The 12914-nt window shown below is 57.6% G+C and overlaps 1 protein-coding gene and 1 long non-coding RNA gene across 6 annotated transcripts in view; one reads left to right on the top strand and one right to left on the bottom strand.

Annotated features, from left to right (window-relative positions):
• The window catches only part of GMEB2 (glucocorticoid modulatory element binding protein 2), a 21777-nt gene extending 16204 nt beyond the window's left edge, over positions 1-5573 (bottom strand). Inside the window, exons 1-3 of one of the 5 annotated variants that reach the window (XM_068913065.1) lie at positions 5311-5573; positions 3477-3664; positions 1417-1613 (exon numbers count right to left, since the gene is read on the bottom strand). In XM_068913065.1, coding sequence (XP_068769166.1) covers positions 1417-1547 — 131 coding nt within the window. In that variant the 5' untranslated portion in view covers positions 1548-1613; positions 3477-3664; positions 5311-5573. The remainder of the gene's footprint in view (positions 1-1416; positions 1614-3476; positions 3665-5310) is intronic. The other 4 variants (XM_068913068.1, XM_068913069.1, XM_068913066.1 and 1 more) reach the window with 4 other exon arrangements.
• LOC138061563 (uncharacterized) lies at positions 5162-12914 on the top strand. The gene is made up of 2 exons (XR_011135397.1): positions 5162-5267; positions 9013-12914. It is a non-coding gene; the product is annotated as an uncharacterized lncRNA (long non-coding RNA).

The following is a 12914-nucleotide window of genomic DNA, read 5'->3' as shown; positions in this document are numbered from 1 at the left end:
ACGATGGGCACAGTGTCCATTTTACAATATAAAAGCTGTAATCTGATGCTCTTCCCCAGAGCCACAGGGAATCCGCGACACAGAAATAGGAGGACATATTTGGGGAAACAAGACAAATGTGTTTTGTGAAGAACCATAAATAGCCACTTGCTACTCACTTATTTCAAACACAGGAACTCTTGGAGCAGACAAACCTGCCTGGAGCCAGCTGTAGTTGTGAACTTGGTTTTTCTGCCTACTGAAAAAATTTAAGCTCTAAAGGCACTAAAAATATATCTGGGCTCTGGATACGATCCAGGGAGACACTGAAGTGAAGTAAAGCAAATAGCCTATTACCACATGGGGCTTCCAGGTATAAAACAAGCACTGCTTATGTCATGAAAATCCAGAAAAGTCTGGACAGAATAAACCGAAACAAATAGCAGTCCCAAATCTAAAATACCATCCAAAAAAAAGCCAGAAAAAAACCCTTAAAGTCACATAAATTCACTCTGTTTTTGGAGAAGTGACATTCCATTCAATATTGTGTGGTTTCAAGGACACATCTGTTATTTATATTGCCAGTAGTGATCCCACTTGTGTTGCTTACAGTGACAGCAGAGAGTTTTCTCGCAGCGCTCTACTAAAAACCTTGACCCCCAAACCACCCCTTGGGAAGGGCAGCGCTGCTACATCGCAGCCAATACGCCGTGGATGCAGATTCATCTCAGAGGTTCGCAGCTCAGTGCGCCAGTCATGAATAGTGAAAAACATTGATTTAGTTACTGGTGTTCAATTCCAAACTGATTCGTGTCCATTCTAACATCCACTTCCATTCAGAAATTCCTCCTGCTCCTTAAAAGACATTTTCACCCATCTGTCTAAAAGTTTTTTTGCATGGCTTTTTATTTCTGGTGCCAACAGGAAGGCAGTTTAAAAACACCTGTGAGAACACAGCTTTAAAAGAGCAAGAGGGGAGCCTGTTCAGCGCTCATGCAGCCATCAGAACCGCTCAGCAGCAATTTACAGCAGTATAACCTCGCTGCATTTGTGCAGACACTCATAGCAAACTCTCTCAACGGTGTCAGCAAGAACGTAACTTGACATCAGAGATGGTGCAGGTGTCACGGAGATGCTACTGGCACAAGTGATGCAGAGTAAGACATCCCAACCAACTGCACGATCCACGTTTATGGGGATTTCGGCCAAGCAGTCTGAACAGGGGCAGGATGCTTTGGAAATACCTTAACACAAGCGAAACCCCAGGCTGGCTCATTTGGCTCTGTGGTGTGCAAACAACATAGGTGAAGTCATAGGAGATGCTTGCTCCCACCTTGAGCCCTCCGCTTTGTGCCCTGTGATAATAAGGTTTTCCAGCACGTAACCACTATGTTACTTCTAATTACTTCTAACACGTAAGGCGAAACCATTTCTTACCCATGCTGAGACAGGTTTGTGGTCACTAGCACAGTTTTCACCTCTTCCACACCACTTCCATCAACCGCATTGTCGGGCGTTGTCACCACGACCACCTCCTCCATATGAACGCTCACATCAGGCGTTGCCATCGGGAAGGATGAGGGGACAGTAACGATCAACCAAGCAAGGAGACCCCACTGGGAACAGCCTTCCTGCTGAAAGGGAAGAGATAGGGAAGCAACGCGTGAAAAGACCTCCTGGTTACAAACCGTTAGGAAGAGAAGAACGAGAGGAGCTGGAACAAGGGGTGGGGGGTGGGGGGGGGCTGCAGGCAAACCCACGATCCTAAAGAAAAGATTAGTAAGTCTCCAACTCGCTCCATCTCCAGCCAGGAGAGGAGGGTCCATAAACCAAAACGCACTTCGCAGACTGAATGAGGATACCCTACACGGGAAGGGGAAGGAGGGTGGGAAGGGACTGTGGCGTGAGTGGCAAGGCGCGTAGCACGCCAGACTTGGAGCACGCTCAAACAGGACGCAGTTCCACAAAAAAGTGGCTTTCACCTAAGGTTTTAAAATTAAATGAAGAAAGATAGATCGAAGGTGCGTCCCCAAATGTATTTCAAACTCTCTGTTTAAGAAAGACTTTACGCTGCTGGAAAAACTCACTGTCCCTTTCGCACCGCAGCTCTTGCAAAGCAGGCGGCCTCGAGAAATAACGGAGGCTTCCTCCCACCCTCCAAAGTTACAACCAACCGACAACAGCAGCAGACTTCCTGCCTGCTGAAACGAAGTGACATCTGAAAACCATTTTGAACTCAGTGTTTCTAATAAAACGGCAACAGATTTAAGCCAGCGTTTAAAACCGACTTCAACATTGGTTTGTCTCTAAGGAGCCAGAGTCTTTTCGGGCTAACGCCATCGGCCTCCTGCCGTCGCCCTCTGCCATTCCTGGCTCAGCCCCGCGGCAGCCTCGGCCGCAGGGAAGGAGGGAGCCCCAGAAGAGCCCCACGCGCCAGCCCCGGGGAAGCGCCGCGAGACGCCCCGCGCCGGCGGCTCTGCCGTGCACCGGGCGGCTTGACCGCCCGGCGCCGCTGCGCGACGACGCTCGGCCGGACGCTGCAGAAACGAACCTCCGACTAGCTGGCTGCGGCAGCTATTTCCAGAGCTCAGTTCTGCTCTGACAGCAACAAAAGGGAGGAAAAAAAAATTATTCTCAGCCTATCTGTCTGGAAACTAAAATTAGTGACCAGCTTTTTACTGCATCCACCCCTGCAAAGCCAGCCTTCAATAGCAAGGAGCCCGGGTGCTGTGCCTCATGCAACAGCAACGACGCTGTTCACTAGCGGCAGAACCGCTGCGTGCGGCTCTCGCGGCTACGCTGTCTTCGCGGCCGTTCGAACTCTGAACGCAAGAGCATTCGGCGACGAAAGCTGCAATGAAAGCTCTCGCTCTTTGCTCAGAGTTTTCTTCTCAGTGCAGTTTGAGCAGGACCAGAAACACCGCCGCCCCTCCGCCAGATGCATCTTTTACACCCAGAATCGCCAATGGCCGGCCATTGGCGTCCCCAACCCTGCCGTCCCTCGGGCGGCCCGGCTGCTTCCGGCTCCTCTAACCAACTCCCCGCTTTGGCCCTCAGCCGCTTGAGAGCGGCGTTTCCAAGCGGAGGGAAAGGCCTTTTTGCAGCCCCGACAGCTCTCCCTCGCGTCCAGGCCTCGCGCCGCGGCGGGGACTGCGGGGCCAAAGGGCCCGGCCGGGCTTGCGAGCGCAGCCGGGGGCACGAGAGGGAGGTGGAAACGTCTGGGCGTTTTTCAGACGCTTCTAGACGAGGGCAGGTCCCACAACGTTGGGGAGCTGTGGTCCGGAGCGCCCTCCGCCCAGGCGTTACCCAACGCGTGCTCCTAGGAGGTGACGTCCCACCACCTCACCCGGCTGCTTTGGCAGGGGTCGCTCCCGTTTTGGTTGGGTGAAGGCTTTTCTGCACTGGAAAACCGTAAAGGTTTGGCGTGGTGCAGAAACCCGCGGGCCGGCGGGAGCAGCCCTCGGGGGCAGGCGCAGAGGAGCCAAGGCAAGCATCACCTTCGGGCTGACGGGCCTCAAGCCTCAGCTGCCATCCCGTTGCGGGGGCTCACGTGAATCCAAGGGGCCGAGCACAGGCACGGATGGCGGTAGCCCAAAGCGCACCCACCGCTCCACCTCCGCCCTCCCAGGTCACTTCTGGCGACGCCTGCTCCTCCTCTCTCGCCCGCTGTCACGCAGGTGCGCGTCTAGAAAAAAAAACCCCAAACCATGCATAAACCACTCTAAGAGGTGGGAAAGATATTGGGGGGGGGCAACTGCAGGCACACACTCGTGCCCCCCACAGCATGGGGACGGGGGTCTTCTGGGTGCTCAGGGACAGGGGGCATTGCATGGGGGGCCTGGAGAGGGGAGACGCGTGGGTGCAGGGAGTGGGGTTGCACGTGAGGGGCCCATAGCTGCATTGGGGGGGGGCACAGCTGCACTGCTGGGGTGCACGGAGGGGCTGCCCAGGTGCATGGGGGAGTGTGAACGGCTGCAGGGGGGAGTTGCAGGAGGTGGGGGCTGCATGGAGGGGGGACATGGGGGAGCGTACATAGGTGCAGGGAGGGGCTGCGCAGAGTGGGGGGGTGCACAGAGGGGTGTGCATTGGTGCACAGAGCAGTTGCACGTGGGGGGCACACAGGAGGGGCATGGCAGAGTGGCATGCAGGGGGTATAGGCAGGAGCGTGCACAGAGGAGTTGCACGGCAAGGGTATGTGGGGGGGTGTGCATGGGTGCACAGGGGGGTGTACATGGGGTGGCAGGGTGCACGGGGAGCGCGCATGGGCACACAGAGGAGCTGCATGGGGTGACAGGGTGCACGGGGGGCGTGCATGGGCACACAGAGGAGTTGCATGGGGTGGCAGGGTGCACAGGGGGCGTGCATGGGCGCACGGGGGAGCTGCATGGGGGGGCAGGGTGCACGGGGGGCGTGCATGGGCACACAGAGGAGTTGCATGGGGTGGCAGGGTGCACAGGGGGCGTGCATGGGCGCACGGGGGAGCTGCATGGGGGGGCAGGGTGCACAGCAGGGTGTGCATGGGTGCACGGGGCAGTTGCATGGGGTGGCAGGGCGCACGGGGGAGCAGGAGGGATGGACATGGAGGAGTTGCACAGGATTTGGGGGTGCAACAGGGCAGGGGGGTGCATGGGAGAGGCACACGCAGGGGAGCTGCACGAGATGGGGGGGGTGTCCAGGGTGGGAGGTGCCCAGGAGAGTTGCACGGGATTGGGGGGGGGTCCAGAGGGAGTTGCTCAGGATGGGGGGAGTTGCATGGGGGGGGTTATCCGGAGTGGGTGCACAGAGGACTTGCACGGTGGGGGGGGGGGGGAGGGCTGCAGGGCGGGTGCACGGAAGAGTTGCACGGGGGGGGGGGTGGTGCATGGGGGAGTCGCTCGGCCGGGGGTGGGGGGGAGGTTGTGCGGGGCGGGTGCGCAGAGGAGTCGCCGGGGGGGGGGGTGCATGGGGGAGCCGCCCGGCTGGGGTTGGCGGGGGGGAGGGGGGTCGGCGCGCGGCTCCGCGCGGGCGGGCGCGAGGGCCCCCCCCCCCCGCGGCGGGGCGGCGCGCGCGCTCCCGCCGGCGGCGCCGGGCGCGTGAGGAGGGGGGGGGCGGGGAGGAGGGGGGGGCGCGTGGGCGCGCTCACGCTGGCAGCGCCGGGCGCGAGGGAGAGGGAGGGGGAGGAGGAGGAGGAGGAGGAGGAGGAGGGGGGGGGGAGGGAGAGCGGGGCGGGCGGGCGGCCGGGCGCTGCCGCCGTCTCCCTGCCGCTGCCGTAACGTCCTGACGCTCCGCAGGGACCCGGCGGCCGGACGGTGCGTGCGGAGGCCCCGCGGCGGCGCCGGGCCCGGCTCTTACCTCAGGCCGGGTCCCGCGGCCCCGCGCAGGCTCCGGCTCCAGGCGCTCGGCTCCTTGTTGGGCGGCGGGCGGGTGGGTGAGGGGCGGGAGGGAGGGAGGGAGGCAGAGCGGGGTGGGGGGTGAGGGGGGGGGAGTGGGGCTCTGCCGCGCGCGGTCTTGGCCCCCCGCGCAGGCGCACGCCGGGCCGCGGCGCCTGAGACTTATTTCGCGGCCGCGCCGCGGCCCGAGCCGGCTGTGAAATAGGTGCCGGGCCGGCGCAGCGCGCATGCGCGGGGTGCTTGGCGGGAGGGGGAGGGGGAGCGTGCGGAGGGGCCGGCGCAGCGCTGCCGGGGGGTTCCCGCGCGCCGGGTGGCTGCTGCCGCGCGGGTTCCCCCCGCGGCCCTGCACGCGCCGGGGTGGTGGGGGGTCCGTGCACCCCGGGCTGCGCGTGTCCCCCCCCCACGGCCCTGCACGCGCCGGGGGGGGGCCGTGCACCCCGGGCTGCGCGTGTCCCCCCCCCCACGGCCCTGCACGCGCCGGGAGGGGGCCGTGCACCCCGGGCTGTGCGTGTCCCCCCCCCCACGGCCCTGCACGCGCCGGGGGGGGCCATGCACCCCGGGCTGCGCGTGTCTCCCCATGGCCCTGCACGCGCCGGGGGGTATCTGTGCACCCCGAGTTGTGCATGTTCCTGTAGCCCTGCACGCGCCGGGGGGGGGGGGTCGGTGCACCCCGGGCTGTGCATGTCCCCCTCACGGTCCTGCACACGCCAGGGGTGTCTGTGCACCCCGGGTTGTGCGTGTTGCTGTAGCCCTGCACACGCGGGGGGGGTGGTCTGTGCACCCCGAGCTGTGCATGTCTCCCCACGGCCCTGCACGCGCCTAGGGGGTCTGTGCACCCCAGGCTGTGCCTGCTCCTGTGACCCTGCACGCACCTGGGGTCATGCATGCCCCCCCCAGCTCCCTGCATGCCCCCGACCTGTGCATGCCCCCGCTCCTGGCGGCCGTCCGTGCCACCCCGGGCCCCTGCGTGCACCCAGAGCTGTGCAGGCAGCTTGTGCCGAGGGCTGGGCATGCCCCCAAGGCTGGGCGCAGTGAGGGCGCTGGGCATCTGTGTATGTTCCGCCTGTCCCTGCGGGTGCGCGGACGGGAAGCCTGTGCGGGAGCAGTGCTTGTGCGTGTGTTCGGTACGGGGCCTGGGCCCTTCCCGCACCTGCCTTTGCTGTTTGGCTGCAGCTCTGGAGGTCTGGGGTGTGCGGTCCCCGAGGCGCCGCGGGGCACCCGCGCGCGGCAGGCTGCGCCGCCTCTGCTGTGGTGTGCACGCAAGGCTGGAGGCTGCCAGCTTTCAGCAGAGGCGCGGAGGCGCTGTCCCCTGCCGAGGGCGAGCCGCCGTGCCCCTGTCTGCTCGCTGAGGCTCACGGTGCCGCGGGAGCTCTGCTGTGCTCCTTTGCCACCCGCTCAAAAAGGTCTCGTAAAAACAAAAGAGAGAAAGAAATTCTCTGAAGACTCTTTTACTGTCCTTATGAGCAGTGAATTACAGAAGGTGAAAGAGCTGCGTTTTGCAGCTGGATCCTGTTTTCGGACCTGGAAGTGGTGCTATCTGGGAAGTGTTTAGATTCAGTGGGACTTTTTCATGCAGCTCCAGAAAGTTGCGCTGCCCGGCTGAGCTTCTTCCCCTCGCGGCCGGCGTCTCAGGCGGACCTGAGATGCAGATTTGCAAACCATCCCGCAGCTTTTCTCCTTTGTGGGCGGGTATCCTGCAAGGGCACATCTCGCCCGGCGCCCGCGGGCGACGCGGAGGGCCCCGGGCAGCCGTCCCGGCGCAGCCGAGCCGGCTCCCGCGCCAGCCCCGGCCTGCGGCCCGCGCCGGCCCGGCGCTGCTCTCTCTCGGTGCCTCGCTTCTTGCTGCTAGTGGGTGGCGAACGCTTGGCGAAAACGAGCCAGACCGGAGGCAGCAGGAGCCGTTCTCGCTTCCTGAAACCGTCCCGTTATGTCCTAGTTTTGCCGGCAGCGCGGCTGCTCCGCCGTTAGCGACCCTCCCTACGTGAATTTCTAGCGGATCTGCCCGACAGGTTTGCGGTGGCTCCGGTAGGGCTTGTTTTTTCCGAGCTGCTTCCTTTCCTTTTTCCATCCTCCCCATCCATATTTCCAGACCAACTCTGCCAGGTCACTAGTTGCCAAAATACTATTTCCCTCCCGTTCCTTCCAGTTCCTGTTTACCGAAACCCAAAGGTCATCGACGTGTGTTGCACTAACAGCTGCCTTCCTTCCCTTTGCTTCTCCTCCGAGGGGACTGCACGTCAGCAGCAACGCTAACTCGCTCGCTAGGAAAAGCGGAGGCGAGTGCGAACGGGGCCCCGACTCGCGGCGGGAGGGCGGATTCGCTGTCAGATTCGGGGCGCAGGGAGCCCCCTCGACCCCCCCAGCCGGACGGTGCAGGCTGTTGGCTTTGCCTCCGGCGCCCCTTCGAAGCCCCGTTACCCCTTGGCAGGCTCGCTCGCCGCCTTAGCGCCTGCGAGCTTGCTCAGAAAGGACTTGCTATTATTTTTCAAACGTTAGCAAATTACTCTGCAAAGTCCTCCGTGGCCGCCTAGCTGGGCTTCGACATTTCACCTGCCGCAGCTGATGCTCTCTTTGCTCAGACACAACTCGAGCGTTTTGAGACGGTGCATTTCCAAGGGTTACTTACAATATGTTGCTTTGTTGCCCTGTTGCTGATCTTTTAAAAGTATGTTGATAGGTGATATAGCCTGGCCCGAGGCTTCGGTGTCGTGCCTGCGAGCGACCCCGGTGCGCGCCTGCGAGCGGGCCGGGTGCACGAGGCCCGTTCTTGCTCTCCGTAATGCAGAGGAGCTGTGCGGCACCGAGGTACTGCGCCTTTTCCCAAGGAAAATGCCAAGGTTCAGTTTACTATGTCCTTTTATTTTTTAAGTATTCCTGCACCTGGATTAGTGGTATATGGTGAATCACTTAGGAAAAGGGAGGCAATGCTGCATTTCCAGTTAGGTTGTTATCTTAAAAATCATGAAGGTCACGTTGCAAAAATAGAAATCCTGTTTGTGCCGGCGGAGGCATGCTGCGCGCCGGGGAGAGCGTCGGCGCGGCGCCGGGGCCGGGGGGCGGCCGGCCCCGCGTCAGCTTCCCGGCGCTTGCCCACGAGCCCGGCTAGGAGTCACCGCTCTGTTGACTGAGTTCCCCTTAGGTGCCCTGGACTGCAAATCTGAATGTTTTCAGTTGCAGCTTTTGGGACCTTTTTGTGTACGTTGCCCGAGGGACGTGATTTTGGCCGCGGATGATGCGCTGGGTGTCCCCGGTCACGGTCCCGCTTTCCCCACCCTCGACGCGCCGGGCCGCGCGCCCGCGGGAGCCAGGCGCCGTGGGGCTCGCCGCTGCCCGGTCCGGCTGCGGGGCCCTGGGATGGTTTTCAGGAAAAACTCATTACGCCAACAGTAGGTTTCTTCTAAAAAGAAGGTTGCGCGTGTTCTAGAATTGGATTTATTATAGCTGTAATTGTCTCGTTAAGTCTTTTTTGATCTTCCTCTGGAAGGACTTTTTATGCCCTCACCTTTCTGATCATAAGGGATGTTTGTGTCACCTTCATTCAAGCGTTTAATTATTTTTTTCTCAGAGAATGGAGGTAAACTATGGATTTGTGCATCTTTTACATGAGATGAAAACTACTCATTTGGGCTACAGATGCTTAAATTCTGCTTTGTTAAATCTTCAGGTCAATTTTCTGCTCAATGCATTTTATTATTATTTTCACAACACAAACAGAAGCCTTAGAACGAAAACAATCAATTAATGGAGAGAGATGGACACATATGGTTTCATACCAAGTTTATTTCTTTTTTTTTTTCATAATCACTTCTTTTGCACAACAACAACCTCAAGTTGACAATGAAATGCACGCGGTAGACCTAAAGGAACCAGACAAGGCTCTGTTAGTGGTGGAAAGTCCTTTCCCGACACCGTTACGGTTCCTCATCAAGCTGACGGTGGGAAGGAACAAGCTGGCACGCGCTGCGTCCTGCGGAGCGAGCGCTGCGCAAGGCAGCGACGCTCGGGCCGGCACCGTGTCCAGCGAGAGCGGCAGGGCAGCCCGGGGGACCTCAAACACCGCTTAGGTGATGACCCAGCCTTCCGGCAAGACCGTCACCTTCAAAACCTCTTTCTACAGCAGCGTGCCAGTTTATTCCCCACTAGGAGGTGGACAACTTTGTAGCACCGCTCAGCACTTTGGTGCTTTCCATTTTCAGAGCACTTTGAAGACATGAAGTCACTGATTCTCACAAGGCCCCTGGGAGGTCGGGAGGGATTATTGTCCCTGTGTCACAGGAGGGAGAACTGAGACACCAGAGGGGCCAGGACGCAGGGCAGGCGGTGCCGAGGATGCCTTGCCGGCCACGCTGCCCTTCGTGCTCGGCTCACGCCTCTCCCCGGCAGCGGGGAGGGCTGTCGCCTCCCTACGTCCCCGGCGGCCAAGGATTACCGAAACGTAAGTGGTGCCAGTGCCCCTCTTCTGCTTTACTTAGAAGACAACTGACTACAAAGGTGGAGTTATTGACCTTAATATGTCCTTTCATCTCGTCCCTAGCATGGATTGTAAGAAGTCTCTAGCACCATAAACAGCCATTCCTCGACTCATTTCTAGTGGTAGTAAGAGCGTGTGCGCATATATCATTTCCAGATATGCATTTCTGTGCACACGTGCACACCTGAATGCATAACCCCTCCAAGTGAGTAAAGCAATGCAGCTTAATGGAACTAATGAACCCCGTGAGACAGGCTGTGCAGAGCCAGGGCCAGAGATTCACACTGGGCTAAGCAAAAGCAAGCAAGCTGAAGCTTACGTTTTAACAGGAGCAGCAATTCAAGACTTGCCCGCAACGTAGGATGCATGCAATTGTGAGCGGCCACCATCCCTGCAAGGTTAGCTTTAAAAGTAACCCCACATCTGGATTTTAGCGAGATTTATTTTATGATACAACAATAATAAGAAAAGGAATAGGCTCAGTCCGTAAGCAGTCCGAGGGCCTAACGTCCTCGAATGTGCCCATCTACAGACAGAGCTGGACACTTTGCTCGAAATGTTAATGGAAGCGCAGAGCTAGAGTTTGAAATATGAGGCCAGTTGTTGTAGCTCTTGCATAGAAGTGCTGCTCTCCTGGCTGCCTCTGCCAGCTGAGAATGAATTTAGCTTCAGCTTCTTTGTCTTGCCTGAATCAGAGGCCCTTCTCCAGAACTCTTGGAGACATGTATGCACACTAATAAATTGTCACCGTCTCGTCTTTCTTCCCTTGTACAACGGCAAACACTCTATCAGTTCCTAGTCTGGGCAGGAACACTGCCAGAGGCCTCCAGGGAGCTGTACCTACCAGGCACAAGGCCTAATGTTAATGCGCTTCTGCCAAAATTTGGGTGCTAACTGTAGTTACAAAGCTTGATTAATAAACATCTACAAGAATCAATGAAGAACCTCAAGCCCTGTCATAAGAAACATTGCCCCAGGGATTTATGGACTGCATGCCATGCAATATGTCTGAAGACTGCGGTATATGGGGACGGTCGAAAAGTCACAATAGCAATGAAACAGGCTGGGACTGTAAGGTTAGTAATGAGGATACTTAGTCTCAATTGAGGCGTGAAGTATGCTGTTGCACACGACCATTAGCAATCCTGGGACATGGAAGGGAATGAAATAACTGATCTGCTGCTGCTATGAGAACTGAAAGAGTGATGTGTGTTGCCTGTCAGGCACAGTGTTAGTTCAGGCAGGTGCCCGGCATCAGTTACGCTCCCTTGCCCGCAGCACGGTGCGCCCAGCTTCTCCTCAGCCCCGCCATATAACCGGCGCTGCGGTAGCTGGTGTGTGCAACCAAAGCAATCACACATTTCCCTGAAAATGTCCAGCGGCCCTGGACAAACTTTAAGTTCCCTCACATCCCCAATACATTCATCTGCACCAGGCAAACGTAACTCTGTTACACCGATACCCTGGGCTACACTGGACAATCCTGTTTACTTTGCGTGAGACATTTCATCAGCTGTAACAGACCTAGTTCCCTGATATTACTGATGCAAAACTCTACCTGACACATCCCTGCTTCTCTGAGACATGAGTTTACCCTGCAGTAGCAAATTTGTCACCCATGATGTCCACTGTGCCTCACAGAACCAACCCAGTGAAGGTAAGAAAAATGAGTTTCCCAGTGCTCACACCAGCATGAGCACTGCATGCTGGGCTCCTGACTTGCCAGGTCTTTCTTCTGTGCATTTCCAATGTGATTGTTTGCCAGGCAAAGCTATTGCAAGAATAAGTCTCCACCTGAGATCAAGGCTGGCCTTTAACTACACAGAGGATACCACTAATTGGGCCTTAGCTGCTTACGCAAAGCACTGAGATGGAGGAGCCGGGCAGGAACCAAGCCCTGAGACTCAGGAGCTGTTCAGGGAAGGATGGCTCTAACAGAACACAACCTGCCACCAACCGTTTTTTCCCATGGCACATGCCAAACCTCACAGCTCCTCAGTCTTGCTCCTTGGTTGCAGGAAACGGACTGGAGCACCCTCACACAGGGGGGTCTGGATTCATGCTAAATGATGTATACCAGAATTGAGCACTGATTTGAGGCACCATCTTTATTACGTCTCTCAGCTCTTCCTTCCTCTCCCCAACCCTAGGACTGGCCTCTCCCTGCTCTTATCCCCCCTGCCTGCAGGACTCAACTCCCCGCAGCTCCCCAGTCTGCGGTTTCCTCGGCACACGAAGCTGGCAGTCCCCTCGGCGGGTCGGGCCCGGCCACGGGCCTCCCCGAGGGCTGCTCTCTTTGAGCCTGCGTCCCACGGGCCCCGGCATCCTGCCTGCGTCGGGCCCAGCCTCCAAGTTCTTCCGAGCCCCAATGACAGAGTGAAAATGGTCATTTCTTTTGTTTTAAGCTCCTGCTCATGAGTACAACATTTCTGATAATAATAATCATCATCATCATAGTACTAAAAACAGTATTTACAACAAGCTCCAGGTCAGAATTACACACCAAGCAAACACTCAGCACCACAGAGAGTAGGACAGGGTTAATATCTTGCAGATACCTTCTCAGATCCCACCAACGCGGGACACAGACATTTGACAGTTTCAACCATTTCTTACACACAAACATTTTGTTTAAATTACTTTTTAATTTTTTAAACTTTTTAAAACGTATTGTCGCTATATGAATGAGGTGATGCTGGCGGTGAACCCGCGTTCTACACAGATGCTTATCTAAGACAGCTGCTACTATAAACTGATCATTAGCTACTGTTAAGAAATTCAACCCTCAGTTTCCTTTCCTTTTCCCTCTTTGCCCCAAACGTTTTTTGTCCCTGGACAGCACTGGGGCTTTCTAACAGCCCTATCCCCCTCTGGCCCAGGCAGAGGGGGTTGTGAGTAAGGTAGCCCTTCCTTTTAGGAGCAGAGTGTTCCCCTAACATCAGAATGTGTTATGGCCATAGAGGGATCTCTCCCTAATCCAAATGGGAATTCTGGGGAGATTAGCAAAGAGGCTAGGGATTTTATTTCCAGCAGCTGCTGCTCTTTGGCATTCTGTTGGGTTTCTGTGACCGGCTGATGCTTACGTCAGGGTGTAA

Source organism: Struthio camelus, chromosome 18 (assembly GCF_040807025.1).
Source record: "Struthio camelus isolate bStrCam1 chromosome 18, bStrCam1.hap1, whole genome shotgun sequence".
Classification (NCBI taxonomy): domain Eukaryota; kingdom Metazoa; phylum Chordata; class Aves; order Struthioniformes; family Struthionidae; genus Struthio; species Struthio camelus.
Note: the sequence above shows the minus strand (reverse complement) of the source record. Positions and strands in the feature narration are given on the sequence as shown.